This window comes from Nipponia nippon, unplaced genomic scaffold (assembly GCF_047370975.1).
Source record: "Nipponia nippon isolate SJK-2023a ecotype South Korea unplaced genomic scaffold, ASM4737097v1 scaffold_7, whole genome shotgun sequence".
Classification (NCBI taxonomy): Eukaryota; Metazoa; Chordata; class Aves; order Pelecaniformes; family Threskiornithidae; genus Nipponia; species Nipponia nippon.
Window position 1 is genome coordinate 31,936,113 of NW_028262391.1, and position 14,997 is coordinate 31,951,109.

The 14,997-nt window shown below is 44.7% G+C and overlaps 1 protein-coding gene across 5 annotated transcripts in view; it reads right to left on the bottom strand.

Annotated features, from left to right (window-relative positions):
* Positions 1-14,997, bottom strand: part of PLEKHG4 (pleckstrin homology and RhoGEF domain containing G4) — a 91,949-nt gene that overhangs the window by 54,611 nt on the left and 22,341 nt on the right. For 4 of the 5 annotated variants that reach the window (XM_087740173.1, XM_087740172.1, XM_087740171.1 and 1 more), the window contains exons 3-6: positions 11,971-14,134; positions 6,484-6,699; positions 2,331-2,454; positions 1,118-1,211 (exon numbers count right to left, since the gene is read on the bottom strand). In XM_087740173.1, coding sequence (XP_087596299.1) covers positions 1,118-1,211; positions 2,331-2,454; positions 6,484-6,699; positions 11,971-14,134 — 2,598 coding nt within the window. The remainder of the gene's footprint in view (positions 1-1,117; positions 1,212-2,330; positions 2,455-6,483; positions 6,700-11,970; positions 14,135-14,997) is intronic. The other variant, XM_087740174.1, reaches the window with a different exon arrangement.

Consider the following 14,997-nt stretch of genomic DNA (forward strand, 5'->3'; position numbering starts at 1 on the left):
TCCTACCCCTCCTCTTTTCAGAGGGTAGGAAACTTAAGGTTTGAATGGCTTTATTCATGCCATGCTTGTATGAGACTGGGGACCCAAAAAGCACATCGTGTCTCAACGTGTTGCCAATTTTCAAATCATCTCACTAAGACAGGACCATGCAACCATGGGCAACGGAACACTCAAAAGTTTTAGCAAGCCCACTGCCATGTGGGCACAGCATAAAAGAGAAGATAACTTGCTTGTCACCTCTGCAGAACTGAGCAGGGCACCAGATTACTCCTTCACCACAGAGAATGAGCATGCTGATAGAGCTCACAGCTCCACCCAGCAGGAGGACAGACCTCTGACTCAGCCCCAACTCTCAGATGTGGCACTGAAGCACATAAACCACAGAGAAACCAGGTTCATTAAAACATAGCCCTGTTCCAGTTTGCAGAGGTTGAGTCCTAAGAGACCTAAGCTCTGATTTAAAAGGAACACCTGCTTAAACAAGGTTAGTCATAACTAAAACCCAGTATCTCCTTTGCCTTTCTAACAGCAGCAGATAGCTTCTATCTGGGAGGGGGGGCAACACTTGCTTTCCAAGTGACTGATATGAAAGCCTTTGACCTGAAGCAATATAGAGTTACAGCATGTCCAATTCCAATCATTCACCGACAGCCACATCAACAGCTGCATGCGCTCTTCCACCTGGCATGACAAGCAGTGTCCTTCCCTTCCCTCCACAGCAGGCAGAGGCCTCTCTTCCTCCCTTCTCTGTGGTGGGCAAAAATCCCTGCATATTTCACACAGCCTCTCTGTGCAGGGGACAGCATCTCCAAGCATGATAATTCATGACAGATTTTCGACTTGGGTACAGGCTGTTCTCAGCACAGAGACAGAAACAAATTTGGCGGCATGGGGAGGGGTGTTCTCCCCCAACTCAGATTTGCTCAGGTTTTCTGCTTTGTCTGCAGTCTGGCAAGTGCAGGTCATTCTTCTAAAACAGGGCTGGGTGCATAACTCCACCTCCCAAAGCCAACTGAAAGCCAGGTGGCAGATGGAGACATAAGCAGCAGATGGAGATGTAACATCCAACCAAGATGGTAAGCCAACTAGTGTTCCTTTGCCCAAGCTCAAGGCTCACCTGCAATATGCTGAACGCCTTGAAGAGAGCAGGAACCGGTGAACAGCGACGAGCATCCACAAGAACAGTTAGACCCAAAGCCTGACATTCTGGTCTGCAAGGACAGAGAAAAAGAGGTCATATTTGTTATCAATGAAAATCAACAAGACTATGGAAACAGAACCCATAGTCATGACAGGGTGAAAAAAACCAGTACGTTATGGCTTTGTAAGGACAGGGAACTAACTGGCCACCCTCTCCTAATCAAAATATATACATGCTTAGTTTTTATCTTTGCTATTTCCACCTGAACCTCTCATTTCTCCAATTCCTATGATACCTCTCACTGATGGCAAAGGTGCTGATACTCGCTCTAGGTAATCCACACAGGAAAACCAGTCCTTCCTAATTGTATTCAGGGACAAGCTTGCCCTTAACCACACTGCTTCACAAGAACAGCCATTCTGGATCAGACCCAAAGCCTATCTTGCCCAGAACCAGATTTGAAGGGAGAAGCATAAGACACAAAGCATGAATAGCAGAAGCTTTCTCATGGGTTAAGCCTGCTCCCCTTATCAATGGTTTAAAGGCTTAAAAGAAAAAAAAAGAAAAAAAAATCACTAACAGAAAGTTAGCTTTACCTCTTATTAGTTTAATGATCTAAAAGTGAAACAAAGTTTCAGTAGAGCCTGAGATGAGCTCGAGGGGAGAGTCTGTCTTAGTGAAAGGAAGAGTAGCTGCAGCAAACTCCAGTCTGCAGTCTCCAAAAAACAATTGTCAGCCACACATGACGGCAGATGTTTTTCAACCCTTGCAGATCCTCCCTCCCTCTCAGCTTGGAGGCCTGGCCCTAAAAATATCATGTCATAACACTGTATCAGGGAGCTGCTGCATGACTGCCCCATCATAGGTCCCAAATCCCATTTTCTGAGCTAATGAAGGATAGCAAGACCGGCTTGGATTCACGGCAGTGCATGAAAACATTCAGTACATACCTAATTCTATCACAGCATGTGCACAAGGCACATACAGAATAGCCAAAGTGCTTACTGAGCACCAGCCAGTTCACCCTAGCAGGATATCCCCATCTGTACAGTATTGTGACTGTCTGGACCAGGTTCCTAGGCCAATAAAGTCAACCCGTTCCACTCATTGCCTCAGCTTCCACCTCCCTGAAAGGCAAAGTGGACATGGCAGCAGCTGTCTGTCCTGTCAGCCCAAGAGTGCCACAAACCTTGGGATGCTATGCAAGTACAGAAGAAGGCGTACAAGCTCAGTGGTGTTGCAGTGGGGGTTTAACCAGGCTGTGTTCCTTGTTGTTATTATGGCCACTGCACGTCCTGATTTATCTCTGGTACCTGTAAAAAGAGGTGAGGTAGGGAAAAAAGTCACACAAGGAAGTCAGAGCCTGGTTCCAGGTGTGTATGCCTCATATTCCCCTACTACCACCCCATCACCTTCCTGGAAATGCTCCACAGAACTCGATATAGTGTATGTTGCAGATTGCAGTAGGCTATAAACACACTTCCAAAGTACCCAAAGCTGCCCCAGAGTGAAGTAGCTGAGCTCTGCTCATCTTTCTCTCATGGTAGTTTTAAATCTGGACTGCTGACTTCTACCCAAACACACATTCTTCATAAAATATTGCTGAAGTTGGCTAATGATAAGCCAACCTGTGAGAAAAGCAAGAATCTCAAACTCAAGATAAATAATCTCACCTCTACTTCTATTACAATGTTCACGTTGCTGTCAGATGAGACAATGCAGACAGGTTTGCAGAACAAAATGTGCTACCCAATGAGAGTGGGCACACGCATTGAGCTTAGCACTTAGCCAAACATCTCCTCCTGGGAGCAAAGCCCTGGAGCAGGAGCCTGGAGCTCCTCCTCAGAGGTTGCAGAGCGGACAGCCCAGGAGCACACTGTTGCCTGCCTGCAGCTCTGACAAGGGCAGAGTCAGTGCCAGGCTTTCACTAGTTTCAGGGCTGGCTCAGTGCCTAGGGAATAGATAAGGCATAGTATAGGCAACACAGCTGAGTTGTGATATGTTGAGGAAGGAGAAACCCCTCTGCTTCAGCTAGCCATGACAACAGTTCTCTGCCCCCTGCTTTCCAAAAGTCCAAAGACACAGCTTATCACAGGAACTGAGCCTGCTCTATCAGCTCCCAAAACTTAATGATAGTGTGGCTTTGGGCTTTAGCCACAACATGCACACAGAACTATGAAGAGAAGGACATAACAGTGCCATTTCTGGAATTACATCCAGCCTCTTCTCCAGATGCAAAGGAGAGGTAAAGAGCGGGCAGACACACCACTTCAGAGACCCAGAGCTGCCATTCAAAAGTAGGCAGTGCCTGTGGAGTGAGAGCCTGCTCAAGCAACCAACGCTCTGCACTCACGCACGTCACCAGGAAGGTGAGCGATTTGGAGAACAGTAGGGACTACACCTCTATTGTGTGAAAAGTAATTCACAAGAACAGGAGCCATTTCCTGTCATACAAATTGTATGAGGGGAAAAAAAATCCCAGGCATAAGACAAAACCAGAAGCTTAGAGAAAGCTATGTCTGTCTCTTCTGAACTTTATTGCTACCAGAGGAGATACTGTCCTGGACCACCTCTCTCCCCATCCCAGGGACAAGCATATGAGTTGACAGGTAAAAAAGAGATACAGATGGACAGCCCCAAGCACAGAAAACTGCCCTGGTGTGATCTCAATCTGTCATTAGGACATGACTTGAGTGAAGGCCACAGACACAGATGGGCATCATTTAGAAGCAGGGCTTTCTCCCTCCCAGGGACCAGAACTGTGACACAGGCTTTCTCCTGCTAACAGCAGGGACAAAATCTTTCATTGTCTGTGTCATTCAGGAGGAGTTTTATTATTCCTGAAATACAGTATTCTGGACACTGTATAATCAAAGAGCTGGAGAGAAATTAGGAAAAGCTTATTAATATACCTTGTTTCATAAGCTAAGGGGATCATCAGAAAATAAAAAAAGCGAAGCACTCAATTACTGGAAAAACAGCTTGATAACCAGGCTCAGTTAAAAAAAAAAAACAAAAACCACAACACTTTTACACTCTGAAACATCTTTTGTCCATCAGGGAGACTGGCATCACCAGAACTTGATTACAGCTTGAATTTCCATATAGGAGCCTGGGAATTGCCTGACCAGGTCAAAAAAGCAACTGCAGCCACCAGTCGCTAACAGTGGCATAACCAGATGATTCAAGAGAAGAATACAGAATTGAAACTCTCCTGAAAGGAAAATTTCTTCCTAACTCCATCAGCTACTAGTTTACTAATTAGCTATTATTGACTATTCATTATAAAAGTTATCCTTTCTAACGTAATCATTATATCACTACCAATGTCTAACATAAAGCATTTAACTGGGCAGTGAGAGCATTTCCTCAGGTGTGAGGATTGCCCACTGAAATCCAAAAGGAGACACATGAGAAGAGATGTCAGTCAAATCTGATACTGCTTCTACAGAAAACGTGATATCCTCCCTTGGAAGTGGTATCAAATCCAAAACTTGTTTCTTCAATGCATTTCAAGGGCATATCCCTTTATCCCATATTCAAATGCATTTGCCTCGTTTAACACTTGTACATTATGATAGGAGTCTGTGACAAAGGAAACAACTAGAGCATTAGATCACACAGTCAGACTTCTACAATAGCATGGACTATGAGGTTCTCTTAAAGACCCCTCTCTCGAACCCTGTAATTTTTTGGCTGTAGTACATACCCTAAAACATGCAACCTGATCAGCAGATCAGATGATTAGAAATCTTCCCTTGGAATTTGTTCTTAACAGTTTACCTACCAATGCAAAGTATGTTTGAATGTACCAGAACTCTGCCCTGCACTTGGTTTCTCATTTCACCTTCTTCCACAAGACTGGAAGGGTCTTATTTCCCTTTCCTCCCTCCCTGCACAAAGGTGTTTTCACCTCATTCTCAATCATCTTATGAGATAAACAACCTTCCTTTCTCTTACCATAAGACATCCAATTCAGTTACAAGAAAGGGCTGTCACCCTTTTCTGCACTACCTCCAATATTCACCATTTCCTTTAGAACAAAGGCATCAGAACATCCCAAACTATTTGAGAGGCATCACCAACAAGTACACAGAGGTAAAAATGACTTTCTTAACCTGGCTAGTCCTCCCCTCTTCTTTACACATCTGAGGTCAAAACTGGTCTTGCAGCCCCAACACTGAGTGGGAAATCACTGTGCTGCCTTTCTGCTCTCCTTCCCAATTTTTCCACACTGCACAGCTCTGCCTGACCTCTTCTCTACTCTGTGGACAATTTTCAACTCATACGTGGCTCCTGAGCTGATCGAATGTAGCTATCTTCCTGCCCTGCACTGGACAACCCTCTCACTGGCTGTGGAAGGAAGCAAGCCCACAGGGGCTGCTTACACAGACGCTGCCAAACGGCTGTTTTGCCCTGGCAAGGTAGATCTCACTTCCTCCACTTCACTTCATATTTGGTTAAACACAAAGACCTCTTGTGTGCGCCCTGTACACCAAGCGATCCTGGCTGCTCTGTCCAACAGCTTAAGCTTTGTTTACCACTCTGCCAATATTTGTCCCATGCAGAAGTTTTATCTGCAGCAATTTGATACTTGCTGCCATATCAGATGCAAATACTGAGTAACGTTTGACCTACAACTGATCTCGGCAGAACAATTCTGGGAAGTCCTCCCTTGATAGCTAGTTTTGTCATCTGCTATTTAGCTACGCTATCGTTCATCCCACACGTTGCTCATCCACACTTCATTGGGATATTCCTTTCAACACTATGTGTCATGAAACACTATGTGTCATGAAATCAAATGTTTTCTAAAAATCTATTATATTTAGGCAGGTACATTTAATCAACCAAACTTCTAATTACCCAGAATAAAACTTAAAACTGGTTTTACAAGAGCACTGTCAAATAGCTGGTTTTACAAGAGCACTGTCAAATAGCATCTCCTACACTCCTATCCTTTAATTATCTACCAAGTGAATCAAGTTCCTATTGTTTCAACCAGGTCTGATGTCAGGCCCACCAGCCCATCATTACCTGCATCCTCGCTCTTTTTGAACTACTGGTATGAGCCCACAGATTTGGCATTTCTGACTCATACGCGCTTGGTTAACATTTTGAGACTCCTGGGAACAAGTTAACATTGCTTTTATGAGAGGGAAGTTCTACTTCCTGTCCTTCCCATTCAGAAACTTTAGAGGATTCAGAAGTGTTGCTTCTGGAGAGGTTTGGGGTGAAAGAAATAGACTTGGCACCAGTCTGCAGCACTGCAAACAGAAGCTCATCTCCCTTGCCCTCCTACAAACCATGCTTCCCAGACACATTCTGGCTCAACTACTCACCAGGCAGGCAGGCAACACCACTCCTGAGCACTTCTGGGTTCACATCCTTGACTATGGTAGGTGCAGACCGACCACCCCAGGCAGTCCCAGAAGCTGGGGGCATCAGGGGAGCAATAGGTGTTGAGGTTTCCTCCAGGGTACTGACTTTACTCACTGGTTTCAACACATCTGTGCCAGTTGCTTCTTTTCTTGTCTCTGCCCCTTCTGACACCGTCCCTGTAAGACAAGGAGCAGTCAGAAGCTAGAGCAGAGCTCCACCCAAAAGGTCCCAGGTAAGTCCCAGACCAGGGAGGGATGTGCCCCCAGCCCCAGCACCCTGCAGCTCTTCCAGTCCTTGTGCCAGTAGCATGCATGTTCCAAAACTGGTTATAATATTAATATTGCTGTAATTCTAGGAAAATAAACCAGTTCATTGTGAAGTTTGCAAGTTACAAAAACTCAATTCGGATCAGGATTACTGTAGTCAGAGTCGTTTTCAAAAGGTAACATATCAAGCAGTACATGTCTGCTCACAGCCCAAAAGTCTGGCGCGGTGCAAGTCCCTGGCTAAGCTCCAGCAGCTTGAGCATGCTGAAGTGATAAACCAGCTTCTGACAGGGAGAGCTGCTCCATCAGAGCAGAATTACTCCCCCAACACCACTTTCAGATTAGTTCCTGAAAATATGAAGTCAACTCAAGGCTGACAAATCAGCTGGAAATTAGCCAAACAGACCTTGTTCTGCTCGTCCAGACTTTTTTAATTAACAGTTAATGTGAAAGTCAGAAACCTATTTTAAAACCCTGAAGAACAGGATGATCACACCAATCAGCTCTGTTTGAGAACTGAAGAAGATGCTTCCTTTGCCTGACACCTCAGCTCTGAAGTACAAGTTATCAGAATCAGTTAATTCTAAAATTAAAATATCTTCGCTACTACATGGAAACTAATGCTAGTTTTATCAAGTTTCAATTTTCATGTAAAAGTAGCTGGAGAGAAGAAAAAAGAAATATACCTACTGTGTAAGAGGTATTATTTCCCATTTCCCAACATTATAAGAATTAGAAGCCAACAATACGTCTTCAACAATACATCTTTGGCATCCTAAGTACACAACTAGGCTACCCCACTGTTTGGCAGAAAGATATACCAAAGAAAAGGCTATACTTCGCTGCAAATCCTGATACTTCAGTATCTACCAACAAAAAAAAAATCAACCTCTCTTTAGGAAAATAAGACAGAGGAGTATTTATTCACTTGCTATGAAGTCAGACGTTTTAATTGCTATTTAAAATTGACTTCAGCCATCCTACCTTCCTGCTGCATCAACAATGCTGACACTTGACTCAGTTTATTTACTAACAGATTCCAATACTTCATTAAAGAGCAGGACCAGGAACAAAGCAGTCCTTGAAGTGGCTTTCAATACAAGTTTTAGCAGTGAAGGAGATTTACAGGTTGAGGCTCAGCCCAAACTGCTTTCAAAGTTGCTAAAGTAGGTGAGAGAAATGCCCTAAGCGGCATGGCTCACTGCACAAAATTATCAGACAGCGAGGGGAAACTAGGAGGGGCTCCAGAGGTCTGCACCATCAAGGCCATGATGGAGTAGCCGCTCATTACTCTTTGGTAACACCCCTCTTGAGTGATCATCCCTGGGACCCAGCTTGGCATTTGCTGCATTTGACCACGTAAGCTGCTGTGATGGCTTCAGGGCTCTGCACAGTTCTGGAATGCATCAGAGCTCAGTTCTGTTCCGAGTACTACCTCAGTCTCCGCTTTCCAGTGATGCAAGAGGTCATTCACTTCGGCCAATTCTGCTAGATCTTCCTGAAGCAGCATTTTAGAGGGGCACTGATCTCCTGTAGATAGGGTATCTTGAAGATCAGAGTCACATAACGTGAAAGCTTTGGGGCACGACTTAAGGGCTGATAGACTTTCTAGGAGAACACAGAATCATCTTCTCGAGGAGCTGTAAGGCCTGGCAATAAGCAGAACCACACAGTTTGTAGGGAAATGAATCTGCATTAAATGAAGAAAGTCTGCAAAGAGGACCAAAAGGTGGCATTTAAAAAAGGCAAGAAAGGGAGCATAGCTATCTTGAAGGTACCATACCAGGGCAAGAGAAAGACATAAATGTACACGGCAGCCCTGCCTTGGATATCTCTTAGAAATGAGGTAACAGGTCCCGAAAGCTAGAAGACAGAAGCACTTTGCTCAGCCCACCAGACATGGTCCTGGTACTGGGGCTTTTCAGTCCCGAGGAAACCTCACTGGAGTTGTGCAGCCTCCAGCCTACGTACATCTTACCCAAACAAACCTCTTCCCTAAGCTTCTCGGGCTCAGTTCAGATCTGCAGACCCCACCTCTCTCCAAACAGGCCCAAGCACACTGTTTGTTATTTGCAATCTGGGGTGGAGGCATTTACTAAAGCGGAAATTGTAGAATGCGGAGGATTACATCAAAAAGCAAATTCAGAACTGGGACATCTGAATTTGCCATGTTTGCAGGTTCCACCTTTCCCCAAGGTTAAGGAAGTGGTAGAGAACGATTTGCTTGTGTGCATTTCAAAGAGACATTAGCATTTTTCCTGCAAACTGCCCCTGCACCAGTATCATCTATGCTAACACCATGTAGTAATAGGGAGTGGGAATGGAATGCCCTAACAGGTGCCGCTGAATATGCCCCAGTGTGGTTTTTTAGCCAATTTCTTGAATATCAAGATATTTTGCACCCCCAAAATATAGGAATTCTTTCCAGAGCTGCAAAGTTTCAAAATTAACTTTCACTTAAAGTTAGTCATTAGGGAAAAACAGCAGTCAGATTTTCTGTGAATGGAACAGTGTAAGTTTTAAGCCACCAACTCAAAACAGCTCACATTTGACTCAAAATCTTCTAAGTTAGATCATATTTGTGCAGAAAATAAGCTCAGTTTGTGACTGGGAGTGGGAGGAAGGGGAGAGAGTTAAAGGACAAGGAAAACCCCGCAGACACAGCAAACTCAGATGCCCCAGTTCTGAATGTGTATTTTGATATAACCTACAATGTCTGCCGCAACAAGACGGCTCCTCCACCTCACATAGAGCAAATCGTGTGTCTGCCCACTAATATCGAGGTGTGAACTGTAGATCTGAATTGGCCCAGTAAAGCTTAAGTTTTGTCGTTATTTATAGTTTAGGCAAGATACCCACAGTTTCCAATCATAGTAGCAAAATGACCCCAACAAGAGACAGTTACAGAGAATTTAACTTGCCTACAGACTGACTGGCTGGAAGGGAAAAGCCCATTTGTAGGACTGAGATTAGGACATTTGCTTCACTTTGTAATTTTATCTCTGAGTTATCTTATTATTATATCTCTGAGGATTTAATGGGGCTAGATAAGGGGACGGCTTGTTTGGATCTCAAAGCAATCACATGTAATTGAATGGATTAAGCTTATCACAGTTCCAGCTATAGTGTTTAAGAAATACTCCTGGCATTAACAGATATTTAAGCTGTCCTCTGCCTTAAAGAGTTTAGTTTGTCAGTTTGGGGTGGGGGTTCTGGTGATTTAGGTTGTTTCTTTTACTTTACAAACTCTGAGATAACAGTTGGGGTGGTGGTTTTTTGTTGTTGTTTTGGTGGTTTTTTTGGTTTTGTTTTGTTTTTTTTTAACTGCAATGCCAAAGTTTAACATCATCAGAATTTGGCCATGAATATGTCACTTATTTCAGCCAAATCCCCAGAAACATTTAAATTGTCTTTCATTAAAACCCAGAGGGGTCTGTCATTGCTGACATCTGCAGCAGTGGCCAAGACTTGTCCTGTGGACTAGCGAGAACATCATACTCCTCATACACGAGCTAGACCTGGCTAATTTTAGACAGAAGAGATGGGAACACGGAACAAGCAGCCACTAGAGTCACGAGGAAAGCGTACACCCAGCACTCACAGCCTAGGTTTTCTGAGGTCTGGTCCTGTGCAAACATGAAGTCAAGCCAGGTTTAGCTTTGTCAAGGGAATGGATACCCACCACATGGTTATTTACCAGCATACATCCCCCAAGAGCTACAGAAAGGCAGAAGGTGACCTCTTTTTTTCCTGCTCATAGTGGTAGATGCTCAGAGACATGCACACTTCAGAAACAGAAACTTCTGAGCTGAGCCCTCCATTTCACAGAAGAGAAATGCTTGTCACTCCAAAAGTATCAGAAATGCCTGGCAACTGGGGGCTTGCCTAATTATGGAATTAAAATATTTTGGTGCAGGTATTAAGGAAATTTCATTTTAATCAATGGACACTTTAGCTCCATTAGGAGGTCACACTAAGGCATCAGGTAAAATGTGACTCTTGGACACTTGAGAAAGTAGCTGTGTTTGCAGCCAAATGGAGTAGTGCTGCAGCAGTGACGCAGGTGCTTAGCCACACAATTCAGGACCAGTGCAAGCATTACACTGGCAGCCCATCCCAAGACAACCAGCTCTCGATCTGTTCCTCCACAGGGTCAGACATGCTCTCGCAATGTGGGTCTGTATTTTTGACCCTTTCAAGAGTCCTCACTCTAATCTTTCAAGCCAGGTAATTTTCCTAGCCAGGGGTCTCAGGGAATGAGAGCTGTTGAACTGGAATGGCATGTTTCACCCACCCCCGCCACACACGTGCTTCTTGATGTGATCTGCATATCTAGCTACAGTTTTTCAGGCTCAGAAGAGCTAGGCAAAGCCAACACCATGTCCATGCAGTTACACACTGGCTGCCTATAGTCTGCTGCAAAAGGCAGAGAGACTTGGATTGCCTGTTTAATTCCTTCTGAGGGAGCACAGCTCCAGCACAGGAACCCAGGCATCAAGAAGTCTGGGCAATACTTGCTTGAACATATCGTTTGAGTTGAAGTTAGATGCTTAATTTCTTTGTGCTCTCCCACTCAAATTAAACAGCTTCTACTTGAAACAAGCAAGCCAAAGAAAGCACGCCAGAGGGGAAGGGAGGGAAGAGCAGGGGGAATCCCTCAACTCTGCAGTTTGCTTCTTAAATCAGTTACCAGCACGCACATTTACTGATCTTCAGGTCATGTTATATAGCCAGTATTTTACTGTGGCATCCACTGCTGCTTCCTCTTGCCACAACTATCTTCCTAAAGCCAATTTTCAACTATGAAAGACTTGTACAGTTAGACATTCTCTCCTCACGTATTCCTGTTGCATGCATCTATAATGTGCACATGATGAATGTAACGGGTGGAGGTCACCAGCAATCAGATTAAATGAAATTAAAAGTCTCTTACACTGGAACTTTGTTCTGTACAGCTGTAAATTTGCAAAGAACTATTAAACAAAACACCTACAATAAACCCACCTGTGAAAAGAAAGCTAATTTCAAGCCACAAAAATGGCAACTTAATCACTTTCTTGTAGTTTGTGCTATTACCCCAAAGCCTCCCAGCAGACGTACTTGTCAGCAGTACCTCTGGAGGGCTTTGCTTTCGATCTATGTTATCAAACAGATAAACACACAAACATCCAATTGCTGTACCTTTAGGAGATGATGCCCCAGAAGCTGCCTCTTGGTGGGACTGCAGAGCGGTGGGCTCTGTATGCCCCTCAGCAGGTCCTGAGGACAGTGGTCCAACCTCCAGTTCCTCTTCAATGGATTCCAGTGTTTTTAAGGCTATAGTCTTCGACTTTTCCCCATAAGAAAAACTTCCCTGGTTCTCTTCCCCTCCCTGCAAGTCCTGTACTGCAACACACTCTGGGTTCGGCACAGAGTTATCTTCACTTCTACAGCCGTGGTTTTCTGCCTGTCTTTGTGGTTCCTCACACCCCTCTCCAAACCTCTGGGTTCTGAATTGACTTGAGCCTTCTGCTTGTGCATCAGGGCCCATCAAAGAATCACTGTTATTTAATTGTTCTGCCATCTGATCACCCTCCACTGACAGAGCAGTTTGGAGTAGTATGGCTTCTTCAGCTTTCTTATGTTGACATGCAGAGACCTCTTGCTCTTCACCATCTGGCAAGAGTCCATCTGTAGGAGCTTTGACAGAACAGTGACTGTGACTAGTCTGATTCTCATTTACAGTCCATATTTGTTCAATCTCTTTGATTTTCTCAGAGCTGACCTTTTTTCCCAGCTCAAATTCATCTACTTCTCCTTGGTTCTGTTCCAGAGGATTTAATGGAGAACTAGGATTTGCCTCCTGATCACTGCAGCAAGCACTGACTGCTCCTACATTTGCCACGTTCCCTGAAGAAGAACCTCTCTCCACACCTACATCTGAACTCTCAGATGTGATAAGCAATGTAGTGGCCTGGACGGGCACAACACTTTCACTGACACTCTGGCAAGAAACATCAGAACCTTCCTTCAGTGTGCAATGTGGTCCCGAAGGTCCCAAGACAGACACAGGAGAGGGATCCATCTGTGTCACCTCATTTCGACCCTCAGTCAGTGGTTCTCCATGTCCTCTCAGTACCACCTCCTGTTTAGCAGGCACAGTAGCAGCATCTAGAATTGTTTCTGGGCTCTGCTCTGATGTTTCAACACCAGGATCTGTGCTAGGACCATCACTTTCTCCTTCCACATTTCCAGGAGCACCAGGCATTTGTCCTTTGCAGTTGACACCATCACACACGTCACTGTAGCTGCACAGTGCATATCGCCAGTCGATTGAGTGGTCGCTACAGGTCTCCTGCTCTGCAGATGAATCTTCTGCACTGCAGGCAGGAGACTCCACCACAGGAAAGCTATTCCCCATGTTTCCAGGACCACCTGATATCAGCTGACTTTCTAGAGACAGTTCTCCATGTGACATCGTTTTGTTGCTTTCCAGCGGAATTACATTTTTGAGAACTTCTGTAGAAGAAGTCCTCAGAGTGTCCATTTGACAGTGCTCCTTCTGCATAAGTGCTGACTGAATCAAGTTCTTGGAGTAGGTACTGTCTTGAATGACAATAAACCTGTGCTTGCCTTTAGACGCATTCACTCGTGTTCTAGGCTGAGTTAGATAACTTAAAGCTAGCGACTGGGTTAAAGAGCCTGTTTGTGGCCCAAATCTGGGCAGTGAAACTTCTGTCAGCTCAACGTACTCCCCTTCAAGGTCACTTTTCAAGTTCTCTTGAGGCACAGGACTTGTACACACACCATTGACAAGAACTTCACTCAGCTGTGGAGCTGTGCTACTAATGACCAGATTGTCTCGATTGGGACTTTGTTCCTGTAGATACTGAGATGCTAGGTCTGGTGAACTGCACTCAGCATGGTCCACAGGGAGGCACAAAACTGATGGTTCCTCTGTTATTTCTGGTGAGATGATATCGTTTTCAGTTATTTTTGGTTTATTTATAAATTCGGGATTAACCACTTTATCCCAGGGGACACGAAATATTTTATCATCAGTGGTTAGTAAACAATTTTCCAGTGCTATACCCATCCGCTCTCCATTGATAGTACTCAACCATTCCAGAGTAAAAATAGAGGTATAGGAAACTTCTGGAATCACAACTTCCTCTACATTATGCTTGTCTTTTGCCAAACATTTCAGTACAATTCGTGGAGACTTCTTGAGATAGGGGACCACTTGCAGGTAGAAGTCACCAGGCTTCAAGATTCGCCAGTCAATGGAAGCCAGCTGGACTACAATCTTCTCGTGAATACACAGGGGCCAGCCCTCATGGCGAAACAGCAAGCCACAGTACTGAACCTATGAAGAAAAGAGAAAGTGTTTTCAGCATCAGGAACAGATCTCAGCTCAAGTGTTTGGACAGGAGAGATCCATGCTTCTCTTTCACAGCTGTACCAATAGAACAGTTGAATTTAGGGTCTTTGGTTATTAGTGTAGGGAAGTTTGCCATTCCAAAGTCTTCTCTTTAAAAAGCAGAAACAAGAAAAGCTACCAATACAAATCACCAGCATCTCAGGATCTGAATATGAGCCAACCAGCCGCCAGAAGTGTCAGCCCTGTTTTAAAGCTGGGTCAGCACAGGCAGAGGTCTAAGCCCCAGAACCCCAGGGCAGAGAAATCAGGAGTTCTCACCTCCCAGTGCCCAAGCCGGGAGGCCCTGTCTCTACCTCATTTCTGACTCATTAGAACCAACTGGACTGACTAAGAAAGTGAAAATTCAGACCAAACAGCATCCCTAACCAAGTGCCATTAGAGAAACGCAGGCAGACAGCAGTCTGCTTACAACACACAGACAAAACCCACTGTCCTCAACTAAAGACCATCCACAGCCTTAACAGAGAAGTTGGCCAAATACTGCACATCATTTCCAGAGCATCCACAGTGAGCTCTAGGTCGTACCAGGTACACTTGATACCAAACTGCCAGAAGGAAGTTGTAGATGCAGAAACCTCATTGCACAGGATGTCGCTAGTCAGCCTGGCACCACAAAATGTCTTTTGTCTGGTGAAGCAGTGTTGGGTCTTTAGACTGAGGTCTGCTGGAAGGGAGGTAATGAAGAGCTTTGTTGACGAGGGAAGGCAGAATAAAATGCCAAGGTCTGTCCGAGGACTCATTTTTATTCCCTAATGTGCTCTGCTGGAGTATGCAGCATGTCCCATCTA